Source organism: Salvelinus namaycush, chromosome 1 (genome assembly GCF_016432855.1).
Source record: "Salvelinus namaycush isolate Seneca chromosome 1, SaNama_1.0, whole genome shotgun sequence".
Lineage (NCBI taxonomy): Eukaryota > Metazoa > Chordata > Actinopteri > Salmoniformes > Salmonidae > Salvelinus > Salvelinus namaycush.
In genome coordinates, this window is record NC_052307.1 from 14646448 (window position 1) to 14658739 (window position 12292).

Consider the following 12292-nt stretch of genomic DNA (forward strand, 5'->3'; position numbering starts at 1 on the left):
GTTTGAGCAAAATGAAGCTACTTTACAATGCTACAGTATAACAATGCTATAAGGATATCCAGAGATAGTTTGTAATACTTTATCTAGAATACAACTTTATTGTCCATCATCACTGAAATTTGAGAGGTTGAAGAGCCTTGCTCAAGGACACAACGGCAGTAGGTGGCACCTACCCTCCACTTATTAGTCTGTCTCGTTAATCTCCAGACCAACACCCCCATAAAGAACCTGGCTCCACAAAACAAAGTGCTACTTTATAGACAATTTCTTTACATAGCTGCTGCTCCCTTGGCTAGAAGGGATGTAGCTAATGTCAAAGTGCTGAAAACAACAGCAGGCCGCTAGTTGAAACTGTAAAAATACATTTTGTTTATTTCGATGGGTGAGGGAGAAATAACCTGTAATATTTGTCACCATCTGGATGTCACAGTGACATGGCAATTAACTAAAGCTACTGCCCTCGGGAAGCACAACAACAAGCCGGTCACCGGTGTTGTATAGAGGTTCTTGCCGATCCGGTCGCACAGCCTCGGATAATCTTATAAAAGTTTTCAGTTGATGTGTGAGTAAAGACAAGGGACATCAATAATAGATACTACCAATGTCTTAGTTCAATGCAGTGGCATCCTATCACAAGAACAAGAATAAAACACCTATTGTTTCACCATCCATGTAAATAATAGGCCCAGCCTACAGCAGGTACAAAAATATATATTCTTGATTAGTTGACCAATTCAATTAATTTTCTTTACATTTTTCAGACTTTAGAACTTAATTCCTTCACACTACACAAAGAAATGGGGTACCAAATAAGTAGTTACTTTCCATTTAAGAATCTGAAAACTATTCCTTTAGCATCTAGTTCAAACAATAGAACAATTTAAAAGAAAATTCTATCGACAAATTCTCCTTTCGGGGATGTGTATCATATTCTCTTATTCTCCATGCAGTTTTTTAATGGTGCTTTAACTTTAGAGAGTCTTTTCCCTCCATTTTAAGGGCCACTTTAAAAATCAGACGACTGCTTCATTGACAGCCCTGCTCATTCTGCCAGATGATTACAGGCCTCTGCCTCTCCGAGCATGAAGGCTCCTCACATAGAATGATCAATTGATTGGTTGTGTTGAGGAGGACTTGAAAAAAAAATGCATGATGGAGTTATGGTGTTTGTGAGACTGTGCGAGGTCTTACATCACATGTTCGTGAAAGTTTCTGTTTCAGACTTGCGACAAAACCTTTATATAACATTTAACTGAATAACTGGTATACACCTACAGTAATCCTCTGCTGGAGTGAGCAGGACCAAAAATCTGAGGAGTTGGAGAATTTTGCATTTTTCGAACACGTGAAACAGCTTTTACCTGCAATCTAGAGCCATAATTATAATGATTAAAATCTATGTAAAAAATATGTTTATTTTTCTGCATATCCAGTGGGGCAAAAAAGTATTTAGTCAGCCACCAATTGTGCAAGTTCTCCCACTTAAAAAGATGAGAGAGGCCTGTAATTTTCATCATAGGTACACTTCAAATATGACAGACAAAATGAGAAAAAAAATCCAGAAAATCACATTGTAGGATTTTTAATGAATTTATTTGCAAATTATGGTGGAAAATAAGTATTTGGTCACCTACAAACAAGCAAGATTTCTGGCTCTCACAGACCTGAAACTTATTCTTTAAGAGGCTCCTCTGTCCTCCACTCGTTACCTGTATTAATGGCACCTGTTTGAACTTGTTATCAGTATAAAAGACACCTGTCCACAACCTCAAACAGTCACACTCCAAACTCCACTATGGCCAAGACCAAAGAGCTGTCAAAGGACACCAGAAACAAAATTGTAGACCTGCACCAGGCTGGGAAGACTGAATCTGCAATAGGTAAGCAGCTTGGTTTGAAGAAATCAACTGTGGGGCCATGTATCGTGAGATTTTGAGTGAAAACCTCCTTCCATCAGCAAGGGCATTGAAGATGAAACGTGGCTGGGTCTTTCAGCATGACAATGATCCCAAACACACCGCCCGGGCAACGAAGGAGTGGCTTCGTAAGAAGCATTTCAAGGTCCTGGAGTGGCCTAGCCAGTCTCCAGATCTCAACCCCATAGAAAATCTTTGGAGGGAGTTGAAAGTCCGTGTTGCCCAGCAACAGCCCCAAAACATCACTGCTCTAGAGGAGATCTGCATGGAGTAATGGGCCAAAATAGCAGCAACAGTGTGTGTGAACCTTGTGAAGACTTACAGAAAACGTTTGACCTCTGTCATTGGCAACAAAGGGTATATAACAAAGTATTGAGATAAACTTTTGTTATTGACCAAATACTTATTTTCCACCATAATTTGCAAATAAATTCATATAAAATCCTACAATGTGATTTTCTGGATTTTTTTCCTCATTTTGTCTGTCATAGTTGAAGTGTACCTATGATGAAAATTACAGGCCTCTCTCATCTTTTTAAGTGGGAGAACTTGCACAATTGGTGGCTGACTAAATACTTTTTTGCCCCACTGTAGTTCTGATGTCTTCACTAGAAAACAGTAAAAATAAAGAAAAACCCTTGAATGAGTAGGTGTGTCCAAACTTTTATAATATAACAATAACATTTGACCTAGAAACACCGGAATTTCAGCAGGTTTTGTGAAATAATGTTTATTAATTATGAAATTATGAAAACTATTAATAACATGCCACCCAGGAGGCCTCTAGAGGGCGATTTTGTCATTTGACTGGAGGAAAGGTATGGACATTTGACTGGAGGAAAGGTATGGACATTTGACTGCAGGAAACGTATGGACATTTGACTGGAGGAAAGGTATGGTCATTTGACTGGAGGAAACGTATGGTCATTTGACTGGAGGAAACGTATGGTCATTTGACTGGAGGAAACGTATGGTCATTTGACTGCAGGAAAGGTATGGTCATTTGACTGCAGGAAAGGTATGGACATTTGACTGCAGGAAACGTATGGACATTTGACTGCAGGAAACATATGGTCATTTGACTGCAGGAAAGGTATGGACATTTGACTGCAGGAAACGTATGGACATTTGACTGCAGGAAACATATGGTCATTTGACTGCAGGAAAGGTATGGACATTTGACTGCAGGAAACGTATGGTCATTTGACTGCAGGAAAGGTATGGACATTTGACTGCAGGAAACATATGGTCATTTGACTGCAGGAAAGGTATGGACATTTGACTGCAGGAAACGTATGGTCATTTGACTGCAGGAAAGGTATGGACATTTGACTGCAGGAAAGGCAGTTTTCTGGAAATCTGGCTTTTATTTGGGTTTGGCTTACATTTCTGTGATGTGTCGGACCAGGGCTCGGGCTTCAGCTCATAGGCCTTGGGTAATACCGGCTCTATTTTTCAGGCCTGATAAGAACTCTTAACACACACACACCTCCAGCACTCTAAGCAGGTCCTAAGAAGGAATCAGACAATAAATATTATATTTATGAATATTATTCATCATATCAAATAAATATCCAAGAGTAATAGTTTGTCTCTTATCTATTTTCCTGCCTCCTTGTCTTCTATATTGATGCAAAGACCTTTACTAGTGAACGGCATTTCCAAGCTATCGTCCTCCTTATTCTCCTGTGGAAATGTTGAGATGCAATTAATTACCTGCATCATCTCAGAGGGAGGGGTAACGGTGCATAAAGCCCATGCAGGTAGACTATAGACAGGCATTAATGTAACACACACACACATACACATGCACACATACACATGCACGCATGCACACTCGCGCGCGCTCACACACACACACACACACAGCCTCTCTCACAGTTGCGTAGTTAAATAAAGGTTAAATAAAAAATATAAAAAATACACGCATACACGCGCGCGGACTCGCACTGCGAAGGGGAATCACTGAAGCTTGGATTTCACGTCGAGACGCTCTTGCCCAATGCAATATGTTGCTAATCTGACTGCGCGTTGAATCATATCAGAGAGCCGCTTCATGTTTATCAACGTCAACCAGGGAAACCAGAGGCGGTTTTATCTCTTGCCCGAGCTCTCTCACTTTTTAACAAGGACGTACATAGCCCACGCGTAAAACCTCGACAGGACACGTGTAATTTTGAGTCAGAACGGAGGAAATAGAAGCAGGTTTTCTTCTAGGTTCTGAATAACGCGGGTGAAGTTTTGATTCATTAGAATCTGCAACGCATCGAACGCTTACTGTCAAAGTGCATGTGTGTTTTTTAGTAACAAGAAGGAACGTTATAGCATTTCCTAACTGCGAAAATTCAAAGCAACTATTCTTTGCAAGGGGTTCTACAAGTATGTATGATATCAACATGTTTGTACTACTAGATTCCCATCTGGACCTCCTTTAGAATTGTAGAGATCTGTGCAGTGATTGAAGTAGTTTTTATGTGTAAACCTTTTCCCCTTCTTATTGGAATAGTTCAAACAACATAGACCCTCTGGTTGACACTTTCCCTTTACCAATGATGTCAAATCTCGGATTTTAAGAATTTCAGAGAATGGTAAATGATCGATGGAAAATCATGAACAGTGTTTCAGAACTCGAAGATGGACATCAGCATAAATCTCAGGTAGGCATTGCATGCTGCAAGTATTCATTCATTGCTCTGCTCAAAAACAAAAACAAAAAAGCAGGTGAAAAGCCTGCAGGTACCAGAAAGTATTTCATAAAATAGCATTAATATTATAGTGGCTCATAGTATTGCATAACTATTGCACATAGTTACACATAGAAAACGAATGACCATTTATTTCGTGGGAACTAAATGTGCCTTTTTAGGGAAAGCCATAGCCTACCTATCACATACGGTATATCTAATGGTCCGACTTTAAAGTTATGGTAATATGATGTGAATTGAGTGTTAAATTCCAATAATATATGATTTGCTGGTAGATCCATAATGGTGTAGGCCTATTTATTTAATTGCCTACATTCATTTATTGTAGTCTATTCATCAATTGTTATTGGAGCGCTTGAATTGATGATGATTTCTAATTGACAAATGGCAAGATGTCCAAATGATCCATGGAGAAACAGAAATTGAAGCCCTCTCTACCATTGGGCTTTTTTCCCCCCTTAGCTTGTCATATTTAGAAATTAAAATATGTTGACCATTCATTGTCGGTCCACTTACTCTACGATTTGTGCATCTATTGTAACATGAGCCAGCTGCAAATCTGCATATTTTTATATTTTTATAAATGCCTGTGTGATGTGATCCTCATTGAACAGTTCCTTATGTCACCTATTAGCTGTATACTCGGTACTGGTACTGTATATAGCCAAGTTACCGTTACTCATTGTGGATCTATTCCTCGTGTTATTATTTTTCTAGTTTTCTATTATTTATCATTTTATCTATCTGCATTGTTGGGAAGTAAGCATTTCACTGTAAGTCTACACCTGACGTTTACGAATGATGTGACAAATACAATTGTATTTAAATTGATTTATAAAAGTCACTGTGAATGAGTGAAAGCACTTCTTTCTGTTAGTTAACCATCTCAGTGGAGTATTTGGCATTGTGGAATGGCGTGCATAGGTTGGGCTAGGGTTGTCAAGTAGTATTATTTAAATGTAGTTTAGTGTCTGAGATGATACATGTTGGCATGATACTCTCTTCTCTTCTGGCAGTACAAATAGAGCCCATAATTATGTTATAATTAAGCCTAATTATAATTACGCAATAAGGCACGGGGTGTTGTATATGGCCAATATACCACGGCTAAGGGCTGTTATTATGCACAACGCAACGCGGAGTGCCTGAATACAGCCCTTAGCTGTGGTATATTGGCCATATACCACTAACCCCCGAGGTGCCTAATTGCTATTATAAACTATTATTGCTATTATAAGCTATTATTAACTGGTTACCAGTAATTAGAGCAGTTAAAATACATGTTTTGTCATATTCATGGTATATAGTCTGATATGTCAGCCAATCAGCATTCAGGGTTTGAACCACCCATTTTATAACTATGTTTATTATCACTGTGTGGTTGACTGCTACAAGGCTTTATGTAAAACTGAAATCGTTGTAAAGAATGCTCGTCTACAACTGACTGGAAACTCTGGCTTTGGTTGAGACAAAGGAGATAAGATTACCGGTCTGTCTTATAGAGTCTGCCTCCATTCCTCACTGTTTGCTGTGACCAAGTGTTGTAAGCCTATCTACAATATGAGCATTTCTGGAATGCTGCAGCAGTTGGCACATATTGTTAGCCAGCAATTTATTTATTTTGTGGACAGATCTTCTTCAACACCTTTACAGTATATTCTGTGAGTGATACAGAAAATGAATCAGTAAAGTTAATGACCATGCATTTAGGGCATGCTGAGTTGATGGGGAAGGTTAGTGAAGCTTTTGGACTTATGGCTGTGGATAGTTCCACGTGGACTGTCTGTACGTTGGACCAGTGATGTAGTGATAAAACAAAATAGATGGGTAAACTCTTATTGCCGGTCGCAGTGAAAAAAGTAACACTCCCTACACTTTCTGCAAAAGTTGGTAAACTGTCAAGCAAAAATAATTGTGGGTAAACTGTGTTTACTTGCATTTACCCTCCATTACATCACTGCGTTGGACTAAATTAAGTATAGCAGTCGAGAGGCAGACATGAGAGTAGATTCTTGGATGGAAGTTATCAGCCTTATGAGGCCCAGTAAGATTGAATTTAACACCATAAGTGGCCTTGATGGTACGGTAACACACTGACCGCAGACCAAGGAGCACGGACTCACACAGACAGACAGACGGACAGACAGACACTCCACACACACACATACACCTGATAACTGCCTGTCCTTCCTTTGGCGTAATGAGAGAAGAAAGGGAATCAATCCATCCATCTCTCTCGCTCTCTCTCGCTCTCTCTCTCTCGCTCTCTCTCGCTCTCTCTCGCTCTCTCTCGCTCTCTCTCGCTCTCTCTCTCTGAGTGCAGTAGTTAGGCCTATAATAAGTACTCCACATGAATTAGTACTGTATTATATGCTGTAGTTTCACAGGTAGCCTACATATTGTTCTCATGTGCTCTCTGTCACATGTCAGTCAATCCTAGCTATTGTCTCCTTTCCTAGTTTGATATGTCTTAAAGGTATACTCAGCCATATAACATCATCATACACACAACAGGGTGGTTTCCTGCTTACAGACATCAATAACAACAGACTTCAAATCTACCAAGACAGCATTTGCTCTTCCAATTTGCTCCCTCCCTTGGGGCATGCCCACTTTGGGGAGATCGAACAGCGGCTGTAAGCAGGAAGTTGCCCGGTTGTTTATAATGTCATATTACTGAGTCTACCTTGACCAATATATTATGTTTCATGACAGCAGCCATTTGACCTGTATTGAATTTGTTCATCATCACATGACCTTCTGCTAAGAAAATGTATAACAGTGTTTCAGAATTTAGAATTTTATATGTAGCATTTAGCCTGTGGTTTTTAATGACACGATAATGACATGAGTGAACACAGCAAACTTCAGTGAGCAGCACAATGTTGACGAAGTTTGATATCTGCAGAAAACATAATTACACACCCCTAAAAAATGTTGAATAATAATAATAATTGCACTTCAATGAAGTCAGACAGCTCAAGGTTAATGAGTAGTAACAGTACCTGGAAATGGGAACTTTTATTTCCACCTTAAAGGGATGTTTTTATTTCTCTGCTTCAATAAGAACGCCACGGGGTTACTTTTACACCAAACTAATGTAACTTGATGGCAGATGACGATGGCTTCGGCGTGTGTGTGCGCGCACTCGTGTGTATGTGTTTCAGCTGGGGACTGGACTGTGAAAGCAGACGCTGAGGAAGTCTGCTTCCAGGGAAACATGAAGCGGAGATATTAATAGGGCCCCCTCCTCTCCTAATGTCTCTTAGACAGTTATCTCTGGGAGATGGCTCATTAGAGCATCCTGTCCTGCCACTGGCCCATCCACTGACTAGCCCACAATCTGCCAGCTCCCATTTGCTGCACGGTCGGACCTATTAAGATGTCCCAGTACGCCCACGTTACTGTCGTCAGTCTGCACATGACATTATGGAAATGCTGGGTTGTTGTGTTTGCGTCTGTTGCATTAGCTTCTTATTGTATAAGCCAATTGATCCATAATGTGGATATAGGATCAATTGATTAGATGTGGATATAGGATCAGTCATTCACCATTTACCATGAGGAATCCATTTTTAGAGTAAATTGTCGCTAGAATATACATCTACAGGCTCAGGCCTCCTTGACTAAATTGGTACAAGTTATGGGGTTATTTTCTAGAGCAGTGAAAAGCAATTTAACATTTAGTCGTCGAAGCCGCAGACAATCGCATCTTCAACCAATGAAAGCGAAAAATACTCAGGCTAAAATGTCAAGAGGGTTATAATTTGAGCTACCTCTACTGCCAATGCACACATTTTCCACCCTTTTCTGTCTTCTTCCCTCATTCTGATGTCCAACCATTCTTTGTTCAATGTGTTTTTGTTTTTTTCATATTCAATTTGACCTTTTTTTATATACTGCTTTAGTAACAACCTGCTGTTTCTACCAAGCCTAAGGGAACCCTGAGGGCTCTTAAAGCGCTGTTATCACAGACGCCAGGGATCACCCTGGTGTGAAGCCACCCAGAGGAGGTGCAAATGGCTTTGACCTACTCCACTAGCCGGTCAGCAATCAGTGAAAGGAGCATCAACACATACACACACGCACACAGACACATGCCCACACACACACAAACACACACACACAAGCTGTTAAAATAAGAAGAAATTACGGTGTAGTAGAGAAACATTAATTCTGTTGATGACTTTTGAGTGGACTTGGCATCTGTCCTATCAGATCATAGACTGATAGACTGCCAAGCCCCATAATCTATTATGGACAATCGAATCAGGCTTTACAGTACATTCTAAAACTCTTACTAGCCATGTCAGTCTGTCAGACCGGCTTCAAGTCATCACAGTTTCAATGTGCCAACCTGACATCTAAGCAGAGCAGAGATTTTTGGCTTCAATATACATTGATTAAAGATGATGAATATGATAGAGAAATCACTTGTTGTTGCCTCTAACACCAAAGATACAGTACATTCCAACAGACTGTAGTCGATAATGTGTATCTGAAAACTCCAAATATTTATTTCCAGCGGTCTCTGGATTCTAGACTTCACTCCTCTGCATTGGTATGGCCGACATCATATACATTTCTAAACAACACATTGCTATGCAATGTCTCTGTGATGCCCGGCTAATGCATTCTGCTCTGATTAATGCCGACCTATAAACATGCTGTGAGCCACTAACTGAAAAGAATGGATTACTGTGATTACCTCCAGTGGCTGAAACTGCCTTCCTTTCCTCCCTTCCAATGATAAAATGTTTCCATTTGCTTTCTACTTAAATGAGCGCTTACTGTTCATTTATCTTTGTAGTTGCAGGCAGCGCTGGGTCAAGGCGAGGGATAAGAAGATATATATTTTTTACAGAGTGGTTGGTATTCATTTGATCTACTATTCATGGCTCCTAATGAATAGTCCTCTCCTGTCTGCTCTCCACCACTGATTTCAATGTGACCTTTGAACTAGAATATAACTATTACAAACTCTATTACCTCCTGCCGATGTATTAATGAATATTCTATTTTAACGGAAAGACCTAATGCTGCATTTAGATGAGGGACGCAAAAACCGCCATACCAATCGGCATAGCGGGACAAGAAAGCAAGAAAGACGGTGATGACAAAAGCAAGCCAGCATGACGGGATGTGTTCCTATGGTGATTTCAGGAAACAAACCGTGCAAATCAACATCCGGTAGAAAACAACACTACAGCAGAAGACAAAAGTTGAAATATTTGAACTCTGGCGGCAAGTCCCGTCTACCGTAGTGGCTGAAGGCATTCACCGCCAGACTCAACGGTATTTACCATCGTTCTCTCATTGAAAACAATGACATCACGTTTGGCATCTAGCGTCTGCCTCGTGCCATCTAACCGCAGCATAATTCTATATTACAGTAGGAGGTTATGTGTTAAGCATGTTGTAGACAGTGAAATGTAATGAACAACGGTTTAGACCATTCATCCATCTAAAACTCCAAGGATTTAGAACAAAATTCTCCCCCAAGCCACCCAGTATGTGAAAGAAACCGATTAATAGCAACTTTCATTCTGCTTAATGTAATAACTTTGAAAAGCGCACACCCACCCCCCACTCAGTGACTATTATTAGTGTTTCACTCCTTCATGCACGCCAGTGTACAATTCTCCACATCCTCTTGTTATCTTCAACACCGTGGAGGCTGTGAAAGTATACCTGCTGCCACAACACTCCTGAGTAACAGCCGGGGTGGATGTAGCTCATCACAAAGCAGTTGAAGTGGGAGGGAGGGTGTTTGATGTCAGACTTGTACCTCGGATGCGTTGGAGTGTGGTAGTACAAGGCAGGGTTGAGCAGCAAACCTTCCCCTATAAGAGCTCTCTAAAGCACAGGGAGGATATGTTGAGTATCAGACCTGTGGAAGTGGTCTCGGGAGCCCGGCTCCAGCCTGCAAGACAAATCGCTTTCTCCACACTTGGCTGCCTGTCCTTGGAGTCCTCTGACAGAGGAACCTGCCTGCACACTGGGGGCTACTGGAGCTGGAGACCCGGTCTGTCTGAACAGGAACTGTCTTTAGGCTACACGCAGAGGAGGGCAAAGGAACAGAGGCAAAAACATAACTACATTGCAGAGTAGGAACACCTACATTTAGGCACATTGCACACATACACACCAGTGTGTCCTGTAAATGCATATAGGGGAAACACTACACACACACACACACACACACACACACACACACACACACACACACACACACACACACACACACACACACACACACACACACACACACACACACACACACACACACACACAGACAGCCAAAAACACACAGACTTGTATACAAAGTACTGATACAGTCCTATTTCTGCAGGTGTTTACCTGGTATTCATTGAAGGTCTAATCCATCCCCAGAAATAAAAATCATGAAACTCCTGTCAATTTGGTGAGAGCCTATTTTCTATCAGTGGGTAAAATATAAATGTTCCCCATGATTTAACTTCTAAGTGGTCCGTCTGTGAAATCACGAAACCGTGTAGGAGTTCCAACTAGGAACGCATCATAGCTACATGGTTCTCGTCACTGGAGATAGGGGTAACACACCATCACATTTCATAACGCTTAAAAACATGACCTGCACTCCAGATCGCCAAATCAGCCCATAGATAGTATGGGCATACTTGTCTAGAACACATCCATCCCTTTATATCATCATTTCAAAATATATATGTTATTTCACCTTTATTTAACCAGGTAGGCCAGTTGAGAACAAGTTCTCATTTACAACTGCGACCTGGCCAAGATAAAGCAAATCAGTGCGACACAAACACCAACACAGAGTTACACATGGAATAAACAAACATACAGTCAATAACACAATAGAAAAGTCTATATACAGTGTGTGTGTAACCGATGTGAAATGGCTAGCTAGTTAGTGGTGGTACGCGCTAATAGCGTTTCAGTCGGTGACGTCACTCGCTCTGAGACCTGAAGTAGTTGTTCCCCTTGCTCTACAAGGGCCTTGGCTTTTGTGGCGCGATGGGTAACGATGCTTCGTGGGTGACTGTTGTCTGTGTGCAGAGGGTCCCTGGTTCGAGCCCAGGTAGGTGCGAGGAGAGGGACGGAAGCTATACTGTTACATTGATGCTGTTGACCCAGATCACTGGTTGCTGCGGAAGAGGAGGAGGTCAAAAGGGGGGTGAGTGTAACTGATGTGACATGGCTAGCTAGTTAGCGGTGGTGCGCGCTAATAGCGTTTCAATCGGGTGATGTCACTCGCTCTGAGACCTGAAGTAGTTCCCCTTGCTCTCCAATGGCCGTGGCTTTTGTGGCACGATGTGTAATGATGCTTCGTGGGAGACTGTTGTCTGTGTGCAGAGGGACCCTGGTTCGAGCCCAGGTAGGTGCGAGGAGAGGGACGGAAGCTATACTGTTACATGTGCAAATGAAATAAGATAAGGGAGGTAAGGCAATAAATAGGCCATAGTGGTGAAATAATTACAATTTAGCAATTTAACACTGGAGTGATAGATGTGCTAGATGTACCTTGCAAAGACTTATAGATGACCTGGAGCCAGTGGGCGACGAATATGAAGTGAGGGCCAGCCAACGAGAGCATACAGGTCGCAGTGGTGGCTTTGGTGACAAAACGGATGGCACTGTGATAGACTGCATCCAATTTGCTGAGTAGAG

General features: G+C 41.3%; 1 protein-coding gene across 1 annotated transcript in view; it reads left to right on the top strand.

Moving 5' to 3' along the window:
* The first annotated feature begins 4501 nt into the window (after positions 1–4501).
* Positions 4502–12292, top strand: part of fibcd1a (fibrinogen C domain containing 1a) — a 118694-nt gene continuing 110903 nt past the window's right edge. Inside the window, exon 1 of the mRNA XM_039001270.1 lies at positions 4502–4573. Coding sequence (XP_038857198.1) covers positions 4502–4573 — 72 coding nt within the window. The remainder of the gene's footprint in view (positions 4574–12292) is intronic.